Source organism: Cervus elaphus, chromosome 14 (genome assembly GCF_910594005.1).
Source record: "Cervus elaphus chromosome 14, mCerEla1.1, whole genome shotgun sequence".
NCBI lineage: Eukaryota > Metazoa > Chordata > Mammalia > Artiodactyla > Cervidae > Cervus > Cervus elaphus.
The window spans coordinates 9,401,121-9,415,648 of NC_057828.1; the positions used below are offsets into that span (position 1 = coordinate 9,401,121).

General features: G+C 39.8%; 1 protein-coding gene across 5 annotated transcripts in view; it reads right to left on the bottom strand.

The window, feature by feature from the left end:
- Positions 1-14,528, bottom strand: part of LOC122707784 (complement factor H) — a 192,174-nt gene that overhangs the window by 41,887 nt on the left and 135,759 nt on the right. For 4 of the 5 annotated variants that reach the window (XM_043923643.1, XM_043923642.1, XM_043923641.1 and 1 more), the window contains 2 exons: positions 14,272-14,460; positions 13,670-13,846 (listed from right to left, as the gene is read on the bottom strand). The exons of the other annotated variant lie outside the window; for it this stretch is intronic. In XM_043923643.1, coding sequence (XP_043779578.1) covers positions 13,670-13,846; positions 14,272-14,460 — 366 coding nt within the window. The remainder of the gene's footprint in view (positions 1-13,669; positions 13,847-14,271; positions 14,461-14,528) is intronic. 5 annotated transcript variants of the gene reach the window in all.

The window sequence follows — 14,528 nt, forward strand, 5'->3', positions numbered from 1 at the left end:
TAGGAAATTATTAGAAATCTGTTTGTCTGAAGGATCTGGAGTCCCACAGCATGTCAGAAATATATTAGCAATGGGTTCCCTTTCCTGGGACTTGTTGAAAGTATTGTCTAGTCTGGATCTCTTAAGCAACCCAAAACACAGATCAAGTGACGATCACAGAATTTTCCATCATAGTGACCCCAGCTTTTGTCTCTCAGAATTTGAAATGTTGTCATCAAAACTGGGTGCTTAAAGCTATATTAGTACTTGGGGTTCAATAAAGATGACAAAGATCTATACATGCATTCATTCTACTAATGACAAAATGATGATCCTTCAAACCATGAAAAACTAAACTTGATAATGTACTATTCTGTCACTTACTAGATATCTGCATAGAACTCAACTAAATTTTTTCCATAACACATGGATAAATAAGAAATATGAAGAAGAAACTTTGAATATTTTTAATTGAATGAATATAAAACCATGATAAGTAAAGTTTTATAAGATTTATGAGATGACACAAAGTGTGCTGAGGGGAATTTTAAAATTACATAGCAATAATAGAAAATGATAAAGACTGAAAATCAATAATTGCTTTTACTTAAAATTGAAAACAGAAAAGAAAAGCCCAACACACATTATTTGGAAACAATTCAGTGATATTAGTAAGATACTAGAATAGGCCACCTTGACCTCTCCTTCTCTCCACAGACATACTAAGTTAATAGCTATGTGTGTTAATTTTATTCAAAATAAAATTATATTATTCAAAATAAAAACAGTAGATGAGAAGTTCTGCATTCAAGGCAAGTGAGAAAATGCTAAAATCCTAAGCAGCAGGGAAACTGACACATTCCTGCAATAAAATCCATGCAGCAGAGCACCATACAATTTGAAGGGAACACTCAACTCCCAGCTCTCCTGGAGGAGTAAAGAGTTTGATCCACAATCTAGGTCTCTGATTTTCCAATTGCTACTCCAGGATCAGGCTTCCAAACAGCCTGCCTCTGGGAAGCCTAGCATTTCCAATCTCCTGGGATCACAGAAATGAAGTGGCAGTTATGAATCTGTACCAGCACTTCTCACAGGTCGTCCCTTAGCTTAATGCAGAGTGAGCAACTCCCAGTTTCTCCATGGAAGGAATCAGACGGCACATCTGGATCTTCATCTTTTCATTCTGCCTGAGGAATTGGCTTCTAACTAACCTGTCCCTGAGAGCTGATGAAGCCCAAAATTTGCATGGTGCCTGGGGACTACACAGAACTAAAGCATGGTGCAGAAAACACAGGGTGTGAAGCAGCATGCAGGCATTTGCCACAGCTCCTCTCCCCAGTTCAACCCAGAGTGAGAGAGGTGATAAACTCCAATTGCCTGCTCCACCAACTATTCTGACTTGTAGATCACTGCATACTCTAGACTCCTGGAGGAGGCTGACTATAAACACAGAAGTTTGGCTGAGCAGAGAGGTCAGAGAGGCACCCAAAATTCTGGCCAGGCTGATTGAAAAGACTGAACTCTGGCAAGGTTCTAATTATGAGCCCAGTCTGTGAAGACCAGGAGCAGTGGATGCTTAGTCTAATGCACAGATATCAACACAGAGAGTCAAGAAAAATGATCAAGTGATAAGTACGTTCAAATGAGAAGAACAGGTATCCATTGCTTTTTATCCCGACCCAACAAAAGAAATTGGACACCCACCCACAGCAAACCTGACTTGGAGTGAGGTGTGGGCTCTATACCATACACTGAGATCCATGATGGTGGAAGAGTAAGTGCACGTGGAGTACATCTCTCTCCACAGATACGTCAGGAACACACCTCCAGACACAGACGATCTTGCGGAACACCAGCTGAGAACCCGACGACCAGAAAAGGATATATAGAATCACACAACACTCAGTAGGACAGAGGAAGGAGGGTAAAACGAGAAGAGTGAGAAGAACTGGATCTGCACCTGGGGTTGGGGAACTGAAGCAGGGACAGAGCTGCAGGGGAGGGAAATGTTTGTGACAGAGGTGAAGCATTGAGGCTGCTGAAGAGTGAAAGAGCTGATCTGTGTGAGTCTGAATGGAATGAGGATCACACAGAAAATTCTTGCCACAGCCACACATACCCCAGACAGGGACACAAGTCCCCTAGAAAGTGCTGCAGCTTGGAGCTGGAACATAGAGATTGGAAAGCAATCCCTGGGCAAGGTCCTCTGTTGACTGAGGGGAGATGGCCTGAGGGAACCTGATGGAGAAGATTGCAGTGCGATATGCTTATGAAGGAAAGCCAGCTAACCTGGAGGCAGGGTGATACTGCTGAGTCAGACACAGAGGATGGAGCCATCTCTGACCCTCTCTCTCTGCACATATCAGCACCAGACTGCGGAAACAAAGCAGGGAGGGTGGCCCTTTAAGGACCTGACATGCAAAGCAACACAGAAGGACCCCCAGCCAGGGTGATCTTTAAGTCCCTGATGCGATGAACAACAGAGAATGACCCCAAGAGGGGGGCCCTATAAGTGCCTGAAGGGGTGAAGCAGCAGAGAAGGACCAGCCAAAGAGGCCCTCTGATGGCCAGGTGCCAGAAGGTAGGAAAAGACTCTAATAGGGCCATAGCTCCTGCAGCTGAGTCTGTTGGTTTCCCTGCACGCTTAGCACTGCCAGGGTTCCCATAATTCAAGCAGCTGTGTCACCTCCATGCTCAAACCTCCCTGGGCAGAGCTGTCAGAAGCTAGAAAATTCCCTAATAGTCACATACCTCCTGACAATAGCCACCAGCTATGTATTTGGCTTTGCCAGGGTTCCCATTATCCAAGCTCCTGTTCCACACCCATGCTCAACCTCCACAAGGACAGAGCAACCAGAGGCTACAGAAAACACTAATAATAAATAAATAAAATAATAAATAAATAAATAAATAAAATAATAAATAAATAAAATAAGGGCCCCATATTTCCTCTGTCCTAGCCCCCGGCTCCCGTGAGTAACAGGTACTGCCAGGGCCCCTGCAACCCAAGCAACTGCACCAACTCCACATTCCGTCTCCCCTGGGGCACGCCCAGGTCCTCCAGGGGAGCCTCAGGAGCAAACTCCTGTGGACGACTCACATGCAGAGGTGGAGATAAATCCACAAGTGAAATCCAGGGGCTGGTGGCTAAGGAAGAGAACCCAAAACATTCCAACCAGAGGTAGAAGCCGAAGATAGAATCCACATGATCAAGTAGGCAGACTTTGTATCTTTGGAATATATAAAGACAATGAGAGTTCCTGCAAAAGAAAACATACTAGCACTGACGCAGAGCAAGAACACGCAGGAGTAGGACCAGATTAGAGTCTGAGCTGCCCCCACAACAGGTCCAGACACCAGCCCAGAGCTGAAGGGCATCCTAGGGAGGTGAGGTAGACTATGACTCACACAGAGGAAACAGATGCTGATCCAAGAAAAATATTTATTATTCTTATATTTTAACTTATTCAGTAGTTGCTACTGGGTTTTTACCTTTTTTTTTTCCCTCTGTGTTGTTGTAGTTGTTGATTTTAATGCTAGTGTTAAATCTATTTATGCTTTTGGGAAATTTATTAAATCACACTTCTAATTTGCTTTAAATACTTCTTCCTCTACCTTGGTCCTTTGTTGTTCTGTGGGTTTTTTCCTGTTTTTAATTTTTGAAGTTTTTTTAAAAAAATTATTATAATTTTTCCACATATATTCCTTTGTTTGCTTTTCTTATTCTTTTCCTGTTGTAAGTTTTTCTTTAATACCTATGAAAATTATTTATCTACCTCTATTGAAATTTTCTTTTTGAGTCTTTCTTTCCTTTCTTATCTCACTATGTTTATTAGTCTATTTTGCTTTAGTTGCTTTATTCCCCAGTTGACACATAGCTTTGGTTTTGTTTTCCAGTTTATATTTTTAGTCAGTTTTGTTAATAATTGGTTCATATCATTTTTGCTTTCATTTCCTCACTTGATCAATCTCTTCTACTTTCTTCTTTTTTTTTTTTTTTTTTTACACTATTTGTTTTTGTTTTCCCTGTGTGTATATGCTTGTGTATGTATCCCATTATTTTTGTGAGTACTTGCCTGATATTATATTTGACATCTGTCTGGGGTCTGCGTTTGTTTCTTGTTTTAGTGTGTTTGTTTTGATCCCCTTTAATGCCATTACAAGCCACCTGTGGACTCTCACTCCCCCCACCCCACCCCAGAGATCAGGCCCAGAGGCTTTGGAGTGGGTGTGCTGACAAGACTCTAGACTGCCCTAAGACTCCTACCCCAGGCAGTGTCTGTCAGTGAGAACTCCCATAAAGGCCTCCGCTGTTCACACCTGCATCACCAACTGCCAGCAGCACCCAGTGGAGGAGGCCTCACCCAACAACCAGCACAATGAAACACAAACCCAGTCATCAGCAAACAGGATGCCCCTCACAAAGCCCTGCCCCTTAGAGGGGGAAAGAAACACGATGTTACACAAACCCAGTCAGCAGCAAACAGGATGCCCCTCACAAAGCCCTGCCCCTTAGAGGGGGAAAGAAACACGATGTTACACAAACCCAGTCAGCAGCAAACAGGATGCCCCTCACAAAGCCCTGCCCCTTAGAGGGGGAAAGAAACACGATGTTACACAAATCCAGTCAGCAGCAAACAGGATGCCCCTCACAAAGCCCTGCCCCTTAGAGGGGGAAAGAAACACGATGTTACACAAACCCAGTCATCAGCAAACAGGCTTCTCCTCACAAAGTCCTGTCCATTAGAGTGGGAAAGAAACACAATGTTACACAAACCCAGTCATCAGCAAACCGGACCCAGTCATCAGCAAACAGGATTCCCCTCACAAAGTCCTGCCCATTAGAGGGGGAAAGAAAATACAATGAAACACAAACCCCATCATCAGCGAACAGGACTGCCCCTCACAAAGTCCTGACCATTAGACCAGGAAAAAAACTTACCTCCTTTCACCAGATTACAAACAAAAGTCACACCCAAGAGAAGCCTACACAAACCCCTGGCACAACCTTACACACCATGGGCAGAAACCAAAAGGAAGGAGGAGCTCGACCTGAACGCCTGAGAAATGAGACCTCAAATACAATAGTGGGGAAAAAAAAAAAAAAGGCCAAAAAATATTTTTCAAACGAAGAAAAAAACTAGAAGCACAAAAGAACAAAAACAAACAAACAAAGACAAAGAGGAAATAGGCAAAATACCTGAAAAAGAATTCAGAATAATGATGAGAAAGATGTTCCAAAACCTTGAAAAGAGAATGGATAAAATGCCAAGAAGCAATCAACAAATTAACACAATAACCAAGGATATAGAAGAAATAAAGAATAAACCAACAAGATGAATAGCACAATTATAGAAATCAAAAATTCTCTAGAAGGAAACAATAATAGATTAACTGAAGCAAAAGAATGCAACAGTGAGCTGTAAGATAAATGGTGGAAGTAGTTGCTGATGATCAGAATAAAGAAAAATGAAAAGAAAAAATGAAAAGAATTGAAAAGAGCTTTGGAGACTTCTGGGACAGTATTTAACACACCAACATTTGAGTTATAGGGGTCCCAGAGGAAGAAGAGAAAAAGAAACTCACTGAGAACATTTTTGAATACATTACATTTGAAAACTTTTCCAGCATGGGAAAGGAAATAGTCAATCAAGTTCAAGAAGCACAGAAGGTCCACTACAGGATAAATCCAAGGAGAAACACATCAAGACACATACCAATCAACAGAGATTAAACACAAAGAAAGAATATTAAAAGTAGTAAGGGAAAAGCAACAAGTAACACACAAGGGAAAAGCCATTCAATTAACAGCTGATCTTTCAGCAGAAACTCTGCAGGCCAGAAAGGAATGGCAGGATATATTTAAAATACTGAAAGGGAAACATCTACAAGCAAGATTACTCTACCTGGCAAGGATTTCGTTCAACAATGATGGGAAAGTTAAAATCTTTACAGACAAGCAGAAGTTAAGAGAATTTAGCACCACCAAACCAGCTTTACAACAAATATTAAAGAGACTTATAAGCATAAGACAAAGGAAAGACCTAAAAGAAACACAAAATAATTAAGAAAATGCTAATTGTAACATATAGCATTATATTATATTATAATAGGAAAATGCTAATAGTAATATAAAATTAATTACTTTAAATGTAAATGGACATGTGAATCCATGACTGATTCATGTCAATGTATGACAAAAACCACTACAATATTGTAAAGTAATTAGCCTCCAACAAATAAAAATAAATGGAAAAAAATAAATAATAATAAAATAGAAAAAAAATGTAAATGTATTAAACTCTCCAACCAAAAGACACAGATTGGCTGAATGGATACAAAAACAAGACCCATACATATGCTGTCCACAAGAGACCCACTTCAGATCTAGAGACACACACAGACCAAAATTAAAAGGATGGAAAAACATATTCCATGAACATGGAAGTCAAAAGGAAGTTGGAGTGGCAATTATCATTTCTGACAAAACAGACTTTAAAATAAACAATATTATATGAAATAAAGAAGGGACATTATATAATGATCAAGGGATCAATCCAAGAAGAAGACATAATTCTATATAATTATGCACCCATCATAGAAGCACCTCAATACATAAGGCAAATACTAACAGACATAAAAGGGGAAATTGACAGCAACACAATAATAGTAAGAAATGTTAACTATAGAACATCAAAACAGAAAATTAATAAGGAAACATAAACCATAAATAAAACATTAGACCAAATGGACCTAATTGATATCTTCAGAACTTTCCCCCCAAATGCATAAGAATACAACTTCTTCTCAAGTGGGCATGGAACATATTCCAGGATAGACCATACATTGGGTCGCAAATCAAACTTCAGTAAATTTTAAAAAATTGAAATCATATGAAGCATATTTTCTTACCACAATACTATGAGAATAGATATCAAATAGAGGGAAAATGGTAAAAACACAAACACTTGGAGATGAAAAAATATGCTTTTACATAGCAGATTGGTTCCTGAATAAATCAAAAGGGAAATTACAGAATTCTTGAAACAAATGACAATGAAAACAAGACACTCAAAACCTATGGGATGCAGCAAAACAGTTCTAAAAGGGAAGTCTATAGGAAGAAACAAGGAAAACATCAAATATGCAACCTAATTTACACCTAAAACAACTCGATAAAGAAGGACGAAAACCAAACCCAAAGTTAGTGGAAGGAAAGAAATCCAAAAGATCAGAGCAGAAATAAATGAAAAATAAAGAAGGAACAATAGTAAAGATGAATAAAACTAAAAGCTGCTTCTTTGAGAATATAAACAAAATTGACAAACAATTAGGCAAAATCATCAAGAAAAAATGGGAGAAAAATCAAATCAACAATATTAGGAATGAGAAAGGAGGGGTTGCAACAGAAATACAAAAATACAAATGATCATAAGAAGCTATTATGAGCAACTATATGCCAATAAAATGCACATCCTGAAAGAAATGGATACATTCCTAGAAAAGTTCAATCTTCCAAGACTGAACCAGGAAGAAATAGAAATTATGAACAAGCCAATTACATGCAATGTAATAAAAAATGTGATTAAAAAAAAACTCTCAAAAAATTAAAGCACAGGACCTGATGGTTTCACAGGTGAGTTCTCTCAAACATTTAGAGAAGAGCTAATGATATTCTTATAAAACTCTTTCAAAAAACCGCAGAGGAAGGAGCACCTCCAATCTCATTCTACAAGGCCATCATAACCCTTATAGAAAAAACAGACAAAGACAGCACAAAAATGAAAACTACAGGCCAATATCACTTAAGAAAATAGATGGAAAAATCCTCAACATAACACTAGAAAACAGAATTCAAAACTACATGAAAAAGATAGTACACCATGATCAAGTTGGGTTTATCCCAGGGATGCAAGCATTCTTCAGTATACACAAATGTGATATACCATGTTAACAAATTGCAAGATAAATTCTTTTGGTAATCAAAATAAATGCAGAAAATGCTTTTTAAAAAATTCAACACCCATTTGTGATAAATACTCTTCAGAAATGAGCGAAGAGGGAAACTACCTCAACATAATAAAGGCCATATATGAGAAACACAGAACAAACATTCTCAATGTTGAAAAACTGAAAGCATACAATCCAAGATCATGAAAAGACAAGGGTGCCCACTCTCACCACTATTAGTCAGCATTGCTTGGAAGCCCTAGCTACAGCAATCAGAGAAGAAAAAGAAATAAAAGGAATCCAGATTGAAAAAGAAGAAGCAAAACTCTCATTGTTTGCACACAGAATATACTACACATAGAAATCCCAAAAGATACTATCAGAAAATGTCAAGAGGTAATCAGTGAATTTAGCAAAGTGACAGGATACAAAATGAATACACAAAAATCACTTGAATCCCTATGTACTACCAATGAACATCAGAAAGAGAAGTTAAGGTATCATTTACCATTTACCATTGCAAAAAAAGAATCAAATGCCTAGGAGTAAACCTAGCTAATGAGAAATAAGAGCTGTATACAGAAAAGTATAAGACACTGAGGAAATAAATCAAAGACAACATAAACAGATGGAGAGATATTTCCTTGTTCTGGGATTGGAAGAATCAACATTGTGAAAATGGCTATACTACTAAATATAATCTACATTCAACGCCATCTGTATCGGATAACCAACGGTGTTTTTCAGAGGACTAGAACAAAAAGTCTCACAATTCATATGGAAACACAGAAGACCTGAAGAGCCAAAGCAATCTTGAGAAAGACACAGAGCTACAGGAATCAACCTTCCTGACTTCAGACTGACTGCAGAGCTATGGTCATCCAGACAGTGTGGCGCTGGCGCAAACACAGAGATGCAGGCCAAAGGAAAAGATAGACCACCACAGATAAACCCACGCAACTGTGGATAGCTTATGTTTGACAAAGGAGGCAAGAATATATAATGGGGGAAAGAGACTCTCTTCTATAAGTGCTGCTGGGAAAACTTGACAGCACATGGAAAAAAATGAAATTAGACCACTTCTTAACACCATACACAAAGATAAATTCAAAATGGATGGAAAGCACAGGCAAAACACCCTATGTCATAAATCACAGCAAGCTTCTCTATGACCCACCTCCTACAGTAGTTGAGAAAAAAACAAAGATAATAAAGTGGGACATAATTAAACTTAAAAGTTTCTCCACAGCAAAGTAAATTATGAATAAGGTGAAACTACAATGCTCAGAATGGGAAAAAATAACAGCAAATGAAACAACTGACAAAGGATTTATTTCCAAAAGATACAAGCAGCTCATACAAATCAATACCAAAAAAACAAACAACACAATCAAAAATCTAAAAGTGTGAAAAAGACCTAAACAAACATTTGTCCAAAGACATACAATGGCTTTGAGACCCCATGAATCGCAGCATGCCAGGCCTCCCTGTGCATCACCAACTCCCGGAGTTCACTCAAACTCATGCCCATTGAGTTGGTGATGCCATCCAGCCATCTCACCCTCTGTCGTCCCCTTCTCCTCCTGCCCCCAATCCCTCCCAGCATCAGGGTCTTTTCCAATGAGTCAACTCTTCGCATGAGGTGGCCAAAGTACTGGAGTTTCAGCTTCAGCATCAGTCCTTCCAGTGAACACCCAGGACTGATCTCCTTTAGGATGGACTGCTTGGATCTCCTTGCAGTCCAAGGGACTCTCAAGAGTCTTCTTCAACACCACAGTTCAAAAGCATCCATTTTTAGGCACTCAGCTTTCTTCATAGTCCAACTCTCACATCCATACATGACCACTGGAAAAAACATAGCCTTGACTAGATGGACCTTTGTTGGCAAAGTAATGTCTCTGCTTTTTAATATGCTGTCTAGGTTGGTCATAGCTTTCCTTCCAAGGAGTGTGTATTTTAATTTCATGGCTGCAGTCTCCATCTGCAGTGATTTTGGAGCCCAGGAAAATAAAGTCTGACACTGTTTCCACTGTCTTCCCATCTATTTGCCATGAAGTGGTGGGACTAGATGCCATGATCTTAGCTTTCTGAATGTTGAGCTTTAAGCCAACTTTGTCACTCTCCTCTTTCATTTTCATCAAGAGGCTCTTTAGTTCTTCACTTCTACCATAAGGGTGGTGTCATCTGCATATCTGAGGTTATAGATGCTTCTCCCGGAAATCTTGATTCCAGCTTGTGCTTCATCCAGCCCAGCGTTTCTCATGATGTACTCTGCATATAAATTAAATAAGCAGGGTGACAATATACAGCCTTGATGTACTCCTTTTCCTATTTGGAACCAGTCTGTTGTTCCATGTCCAGTTCTAACTGCTGCTTCCTGACCTGGAATTTACTAAGGAGCCTTCATTTGGATCGAAGACTATTTCCCAGCAGAAACCTAGTGATCCAGGACAAAGTGGGATGATACATTCCAAGTGTGAAGGAGAAAGTATCCAAAGAAGAATATTTGAAAATATCATTCAGAAAAGAAAAGAATATAAAGACTTCACCAGACAAAAAAATACAGAAAATTGAACACAGCTAGATGAGGTCACTAAGAATCGGACATCCATCTCATTAGAACTGATTCAAATGAATTCTTTTTAATGGCTGAGTAATATTCCATGGTGTATATGTACCACAGCTTCCTTATCCATTCGTCTGCTGATGGGCAGCTAGGTTGCTTCCATGTCCTGGCTATTATAAACAGTGCTGCGATGAACATTGGGGTGCACGTGTCTCTTTCAGATCTGGTTTCCTCAGTGTGTATGCCCAGAAGTGGGATTGCTGGATCATATGGCAGTTCTATTTCCAGTTTTTTAAGGAATCTCCACACTGTTCTCCAGAGTGGCTGTACTAGTTTGCATTCCCACCAACAGTGTATTTCTCCCATTATACAGAGTGAAGTAAGCCATAAAGATAAAGACCAATACAGTATACTAAAACATATATATGGAATTTAGAAAGATGGAAACGATAACCCTATATGCAAAACAGAAAAAGAGAGACAGATGTACAGAACAGACTTCTGGACTCTGTGGGAGAAGGTGAGGGTTGGATGTTTCGAGAGAACAGCATCGAAGCATGTATATTATCAAGGGTGAAACAGATCACCAGCCCAGGTTGGATGCATGAGACAAGTGCTCAGGGCTGGTGCACTGGGAAGACCCAGAGGGATGGGGTGGGGAGGGAGGTGGGAGGGGGGATCGGGATGGGGAATACATGTAAATCCATGGCTGATTCATGTCAATGTATGGCAAAAACCACTACAATATTGTAAAGTAATTAGCCTCCAACCAATAAATATAAATGAAAAATATATATTTATAAATAAATAAAGGTAGTTTCAAGGAAAAACAAATAAATAAATAAATTCTGATTCAAAGATAAAAAAAAAAAAAGAGTTGGACATGACTGAGTGACTTCACTTTCACTTTTCACTTTCATGCATTGGAGAAGGAAATGGCAACCCACTCCAGTATTCTTGCCTGGAGAATCCCAGGGATGGGGGAGCCTCGTGAGCTGCCATCTATGGGGTCGCACAGAGTTGGACACGGTTGACGTGACCTAGCAGCAGCAGACCTTCCTTGAGGAGGGCAGGGCAACCCATTCCAGTATTCTTGCCTGACGAACCCCATGGACAGAGAACCTAGGGGGCTGCCGCCCACAGGGTGGCAAAGAGTCAGACACAGCTGATGTGACTGAGCAGGCACACAGACCTTCCTTACTGAAACACTAAAAGGAACTATTCAAGCCGAAGTGAAAGAATGCTAACTAATTCCATGAAGATACCTAGTACACTGGTAAATTTAAGTGCACATTCACATTCAGAACACTGCAGTACTTTGATATGGAATGTTAAACACTTAACTATTTAAGAGTTAAAGTGCAAGAATATAAAAATAACTACAATTACTTTTTAAATTAAGTACACACCATATAAAAAGAGGCAAATCATGACATCAAAAAGATAAAATTGAGGAGGGTAAAAGGAAGGAGATTCAATATGTGATTGATGTTCATATATTATCAGCATAAAATACACTGTTCTCTCTGAAAGATGTTTTAAGTAAATCTCATGGTAAACAAAGAAGGAATCCATACTAGATTCACAAATGGTAAAGAGAAGCTTATAAAGGCATAGTACTATAACAAAAATCATGAATTCACAAAGGCAAGCAGTCAGAGGATGAAAGAAATTAGGAAACTATAAATCATCCTGTAAGAAAAGATAGTATGAATACATCCTTATCTATCAATAGTTACTCTAAATACAAAGGATTGTATGAGTGCATGCTGTGTCGCTATAGTCGTGTCTGACTCTTTGAGACCCTGTGGACTGTAGCCCACCAGGCTCCTCTGTCCATGGAATTTCCCAAGCAAGAATACTGGAGAGGGTTGCCACCTCCTTCTCCACTGTTTTCTTTTATCTCAATGAAATTCTTAAGCAATTACTATTAGTTACTTATCAGACAAATCATCCATCCATTATTTGGAGTCAGTAACTGAAAAACTATTGTGTTTCTCTGTTAATATTTTAGTCCTTTGATTTCTGTGTCCCTTGAAGTCTCACGTTGCTGTGTTTGCATTTAAAGAAGCAGTCACTCCCTCCAGTCTTTACAGACTGACTCGGGGAGGGAAGTACACTGTCACACTGATGGGGATTTTGAGACTTTTTCAGACCTTTTTTAAGGATACACCTGTCCCATGTACTCAGTTCCTCCTGGGAGAGAATTCTGAAGCTCATGTGCTTCTATCAACACAGCAAAGACAGTCTCTATTTGGACAGTCTCCTGGCTGCTTCCCGGGGGCAATGCCAAATGCTCACATCCGTTGCTTTCTCACAGACCCACGGGGACAGGCTGGCTTCTAGATGTCCCTCAGGCCATCTGCAAAGGCTTAGATGCCACCGTGAGGCCCTACACAGGGAGCTAGCCCTGGGGAGGGGATGTGGATGATGTCAGGGGCCCAGGGGTGAGCAAGACCACAAGCACGGTGTCTGCAATGGTTTGGGGCTCCCTGGTGGGGTCTCCACGTGGTCAGCAGGACCCATGTTCCTTGAAGAATTCTAGCCCTGGGGGCTGTGCTCCTGGCCTCTCCCCACGCCCCAGCCATGCAGGTGACCCCAGTGTCCTGGACAAGGGGAGAGAGGAGTGCGCTGGAAGATGAGGACCCGCGCTTGCTCACGCGCTCTCATCTTCCCCACAGGTGAAAGCCTGTGCCGAGGGGTCTGTCTTGGCGCTAAGCAGGGCCACTCGGGGGCAAAGTGCGGCTCCTCCTCTAACCCTCAGGGACGCGTCCAGTCTCCAATCTTTGTGCTCTAGCAGCTGCTGTCATGTCTCTGCCAGACTCCTGGACCCCCACAAAGGTACTCTGATCCGCAAATGATGGTCAGTGTCTGCGTTTGTATCAGGAGAGTCAGTGAGACTCCTGCCATCTTTCTGACCTCACTCTTGTTACTACAGGTTTCTTCTTTGTGGATCTTTTCCTATTTTCTTGACTAATGTCTATCAATAGGTACATGTACTTTGTTATATAGTTATCAAGAAGTCCACAGGTACACTCACAGACATTTGTAAACAATAAAATTAAATAGGTCCTTTGGCCAAACAAGAGGTTGATATAAACATTTTGCAGTGGATAATGCAGCTGAGTCTTAGAAAGTCATAAACATACTGGGATCTCAGCCCAGTTTACTCACTGACACGGATGCATCTGGGAGGAGGAGACCAGCCGTTCTCGGTGCAGGTCATTGTGTTCTGATTGTTTTCAAGACTGTAGCCATGATCGCAGTGAACACTTATAGTTTCACCCTGTAAAACTTTTTTTTCACTACTTGGGGTTTGTCCATTTTCTAAATTTTTGAAAATACATTCTCCTAAGGATAAAAATAATATGATAGAAAAAAACATAAATTTGGTAAAATAGTACATTAAAGATAAACCTTATAGAATTTACCTGAGAATGCATTAGTATTCAAATATAACATGTAACAATAAAAATGAAAGTTACTACCACATGTTTGTTTGAAATGAAGATCAACATTCCATATTATTTTAGCTTAGTTTTATGATTAAAATACGTATAAATGATGCAGATATTCTTGTAAAGCCTCTGTATCTCTCACAGGATTTACATGAAAAGCCTCTAGCAAAGGGAAGATCTATTTGGATGTTTTTGCTCATGGAACTCATCCTTTGGCCTTACTGTTGTTACACAACATTTAACTGTACTCACTGATATACTTTTGTCTCTTCACTCTTTGAAGGATTTATGCCTATAAATTTAAATATGTTTACTTACTGAGGCATGGTTCTTCTGGAGACCATCCTTCTGCTGTGCAAGTCAGGTAATCCCAGGAATATTGTGAAGGAGGTACAAAATACTGATCACAGTAATAGGAAAACTTTTGATTTACACGTGCTGGAAAGTATCCTCTGTATGAATAATATAGCCGTCCATGTTTTATTACTGGATAATTACAAGGTTTCACTTGGGAAAAAAAGCATAAAAATAATATTTTACCTCATTATACAATCAAATTAGAGATTAACATTACC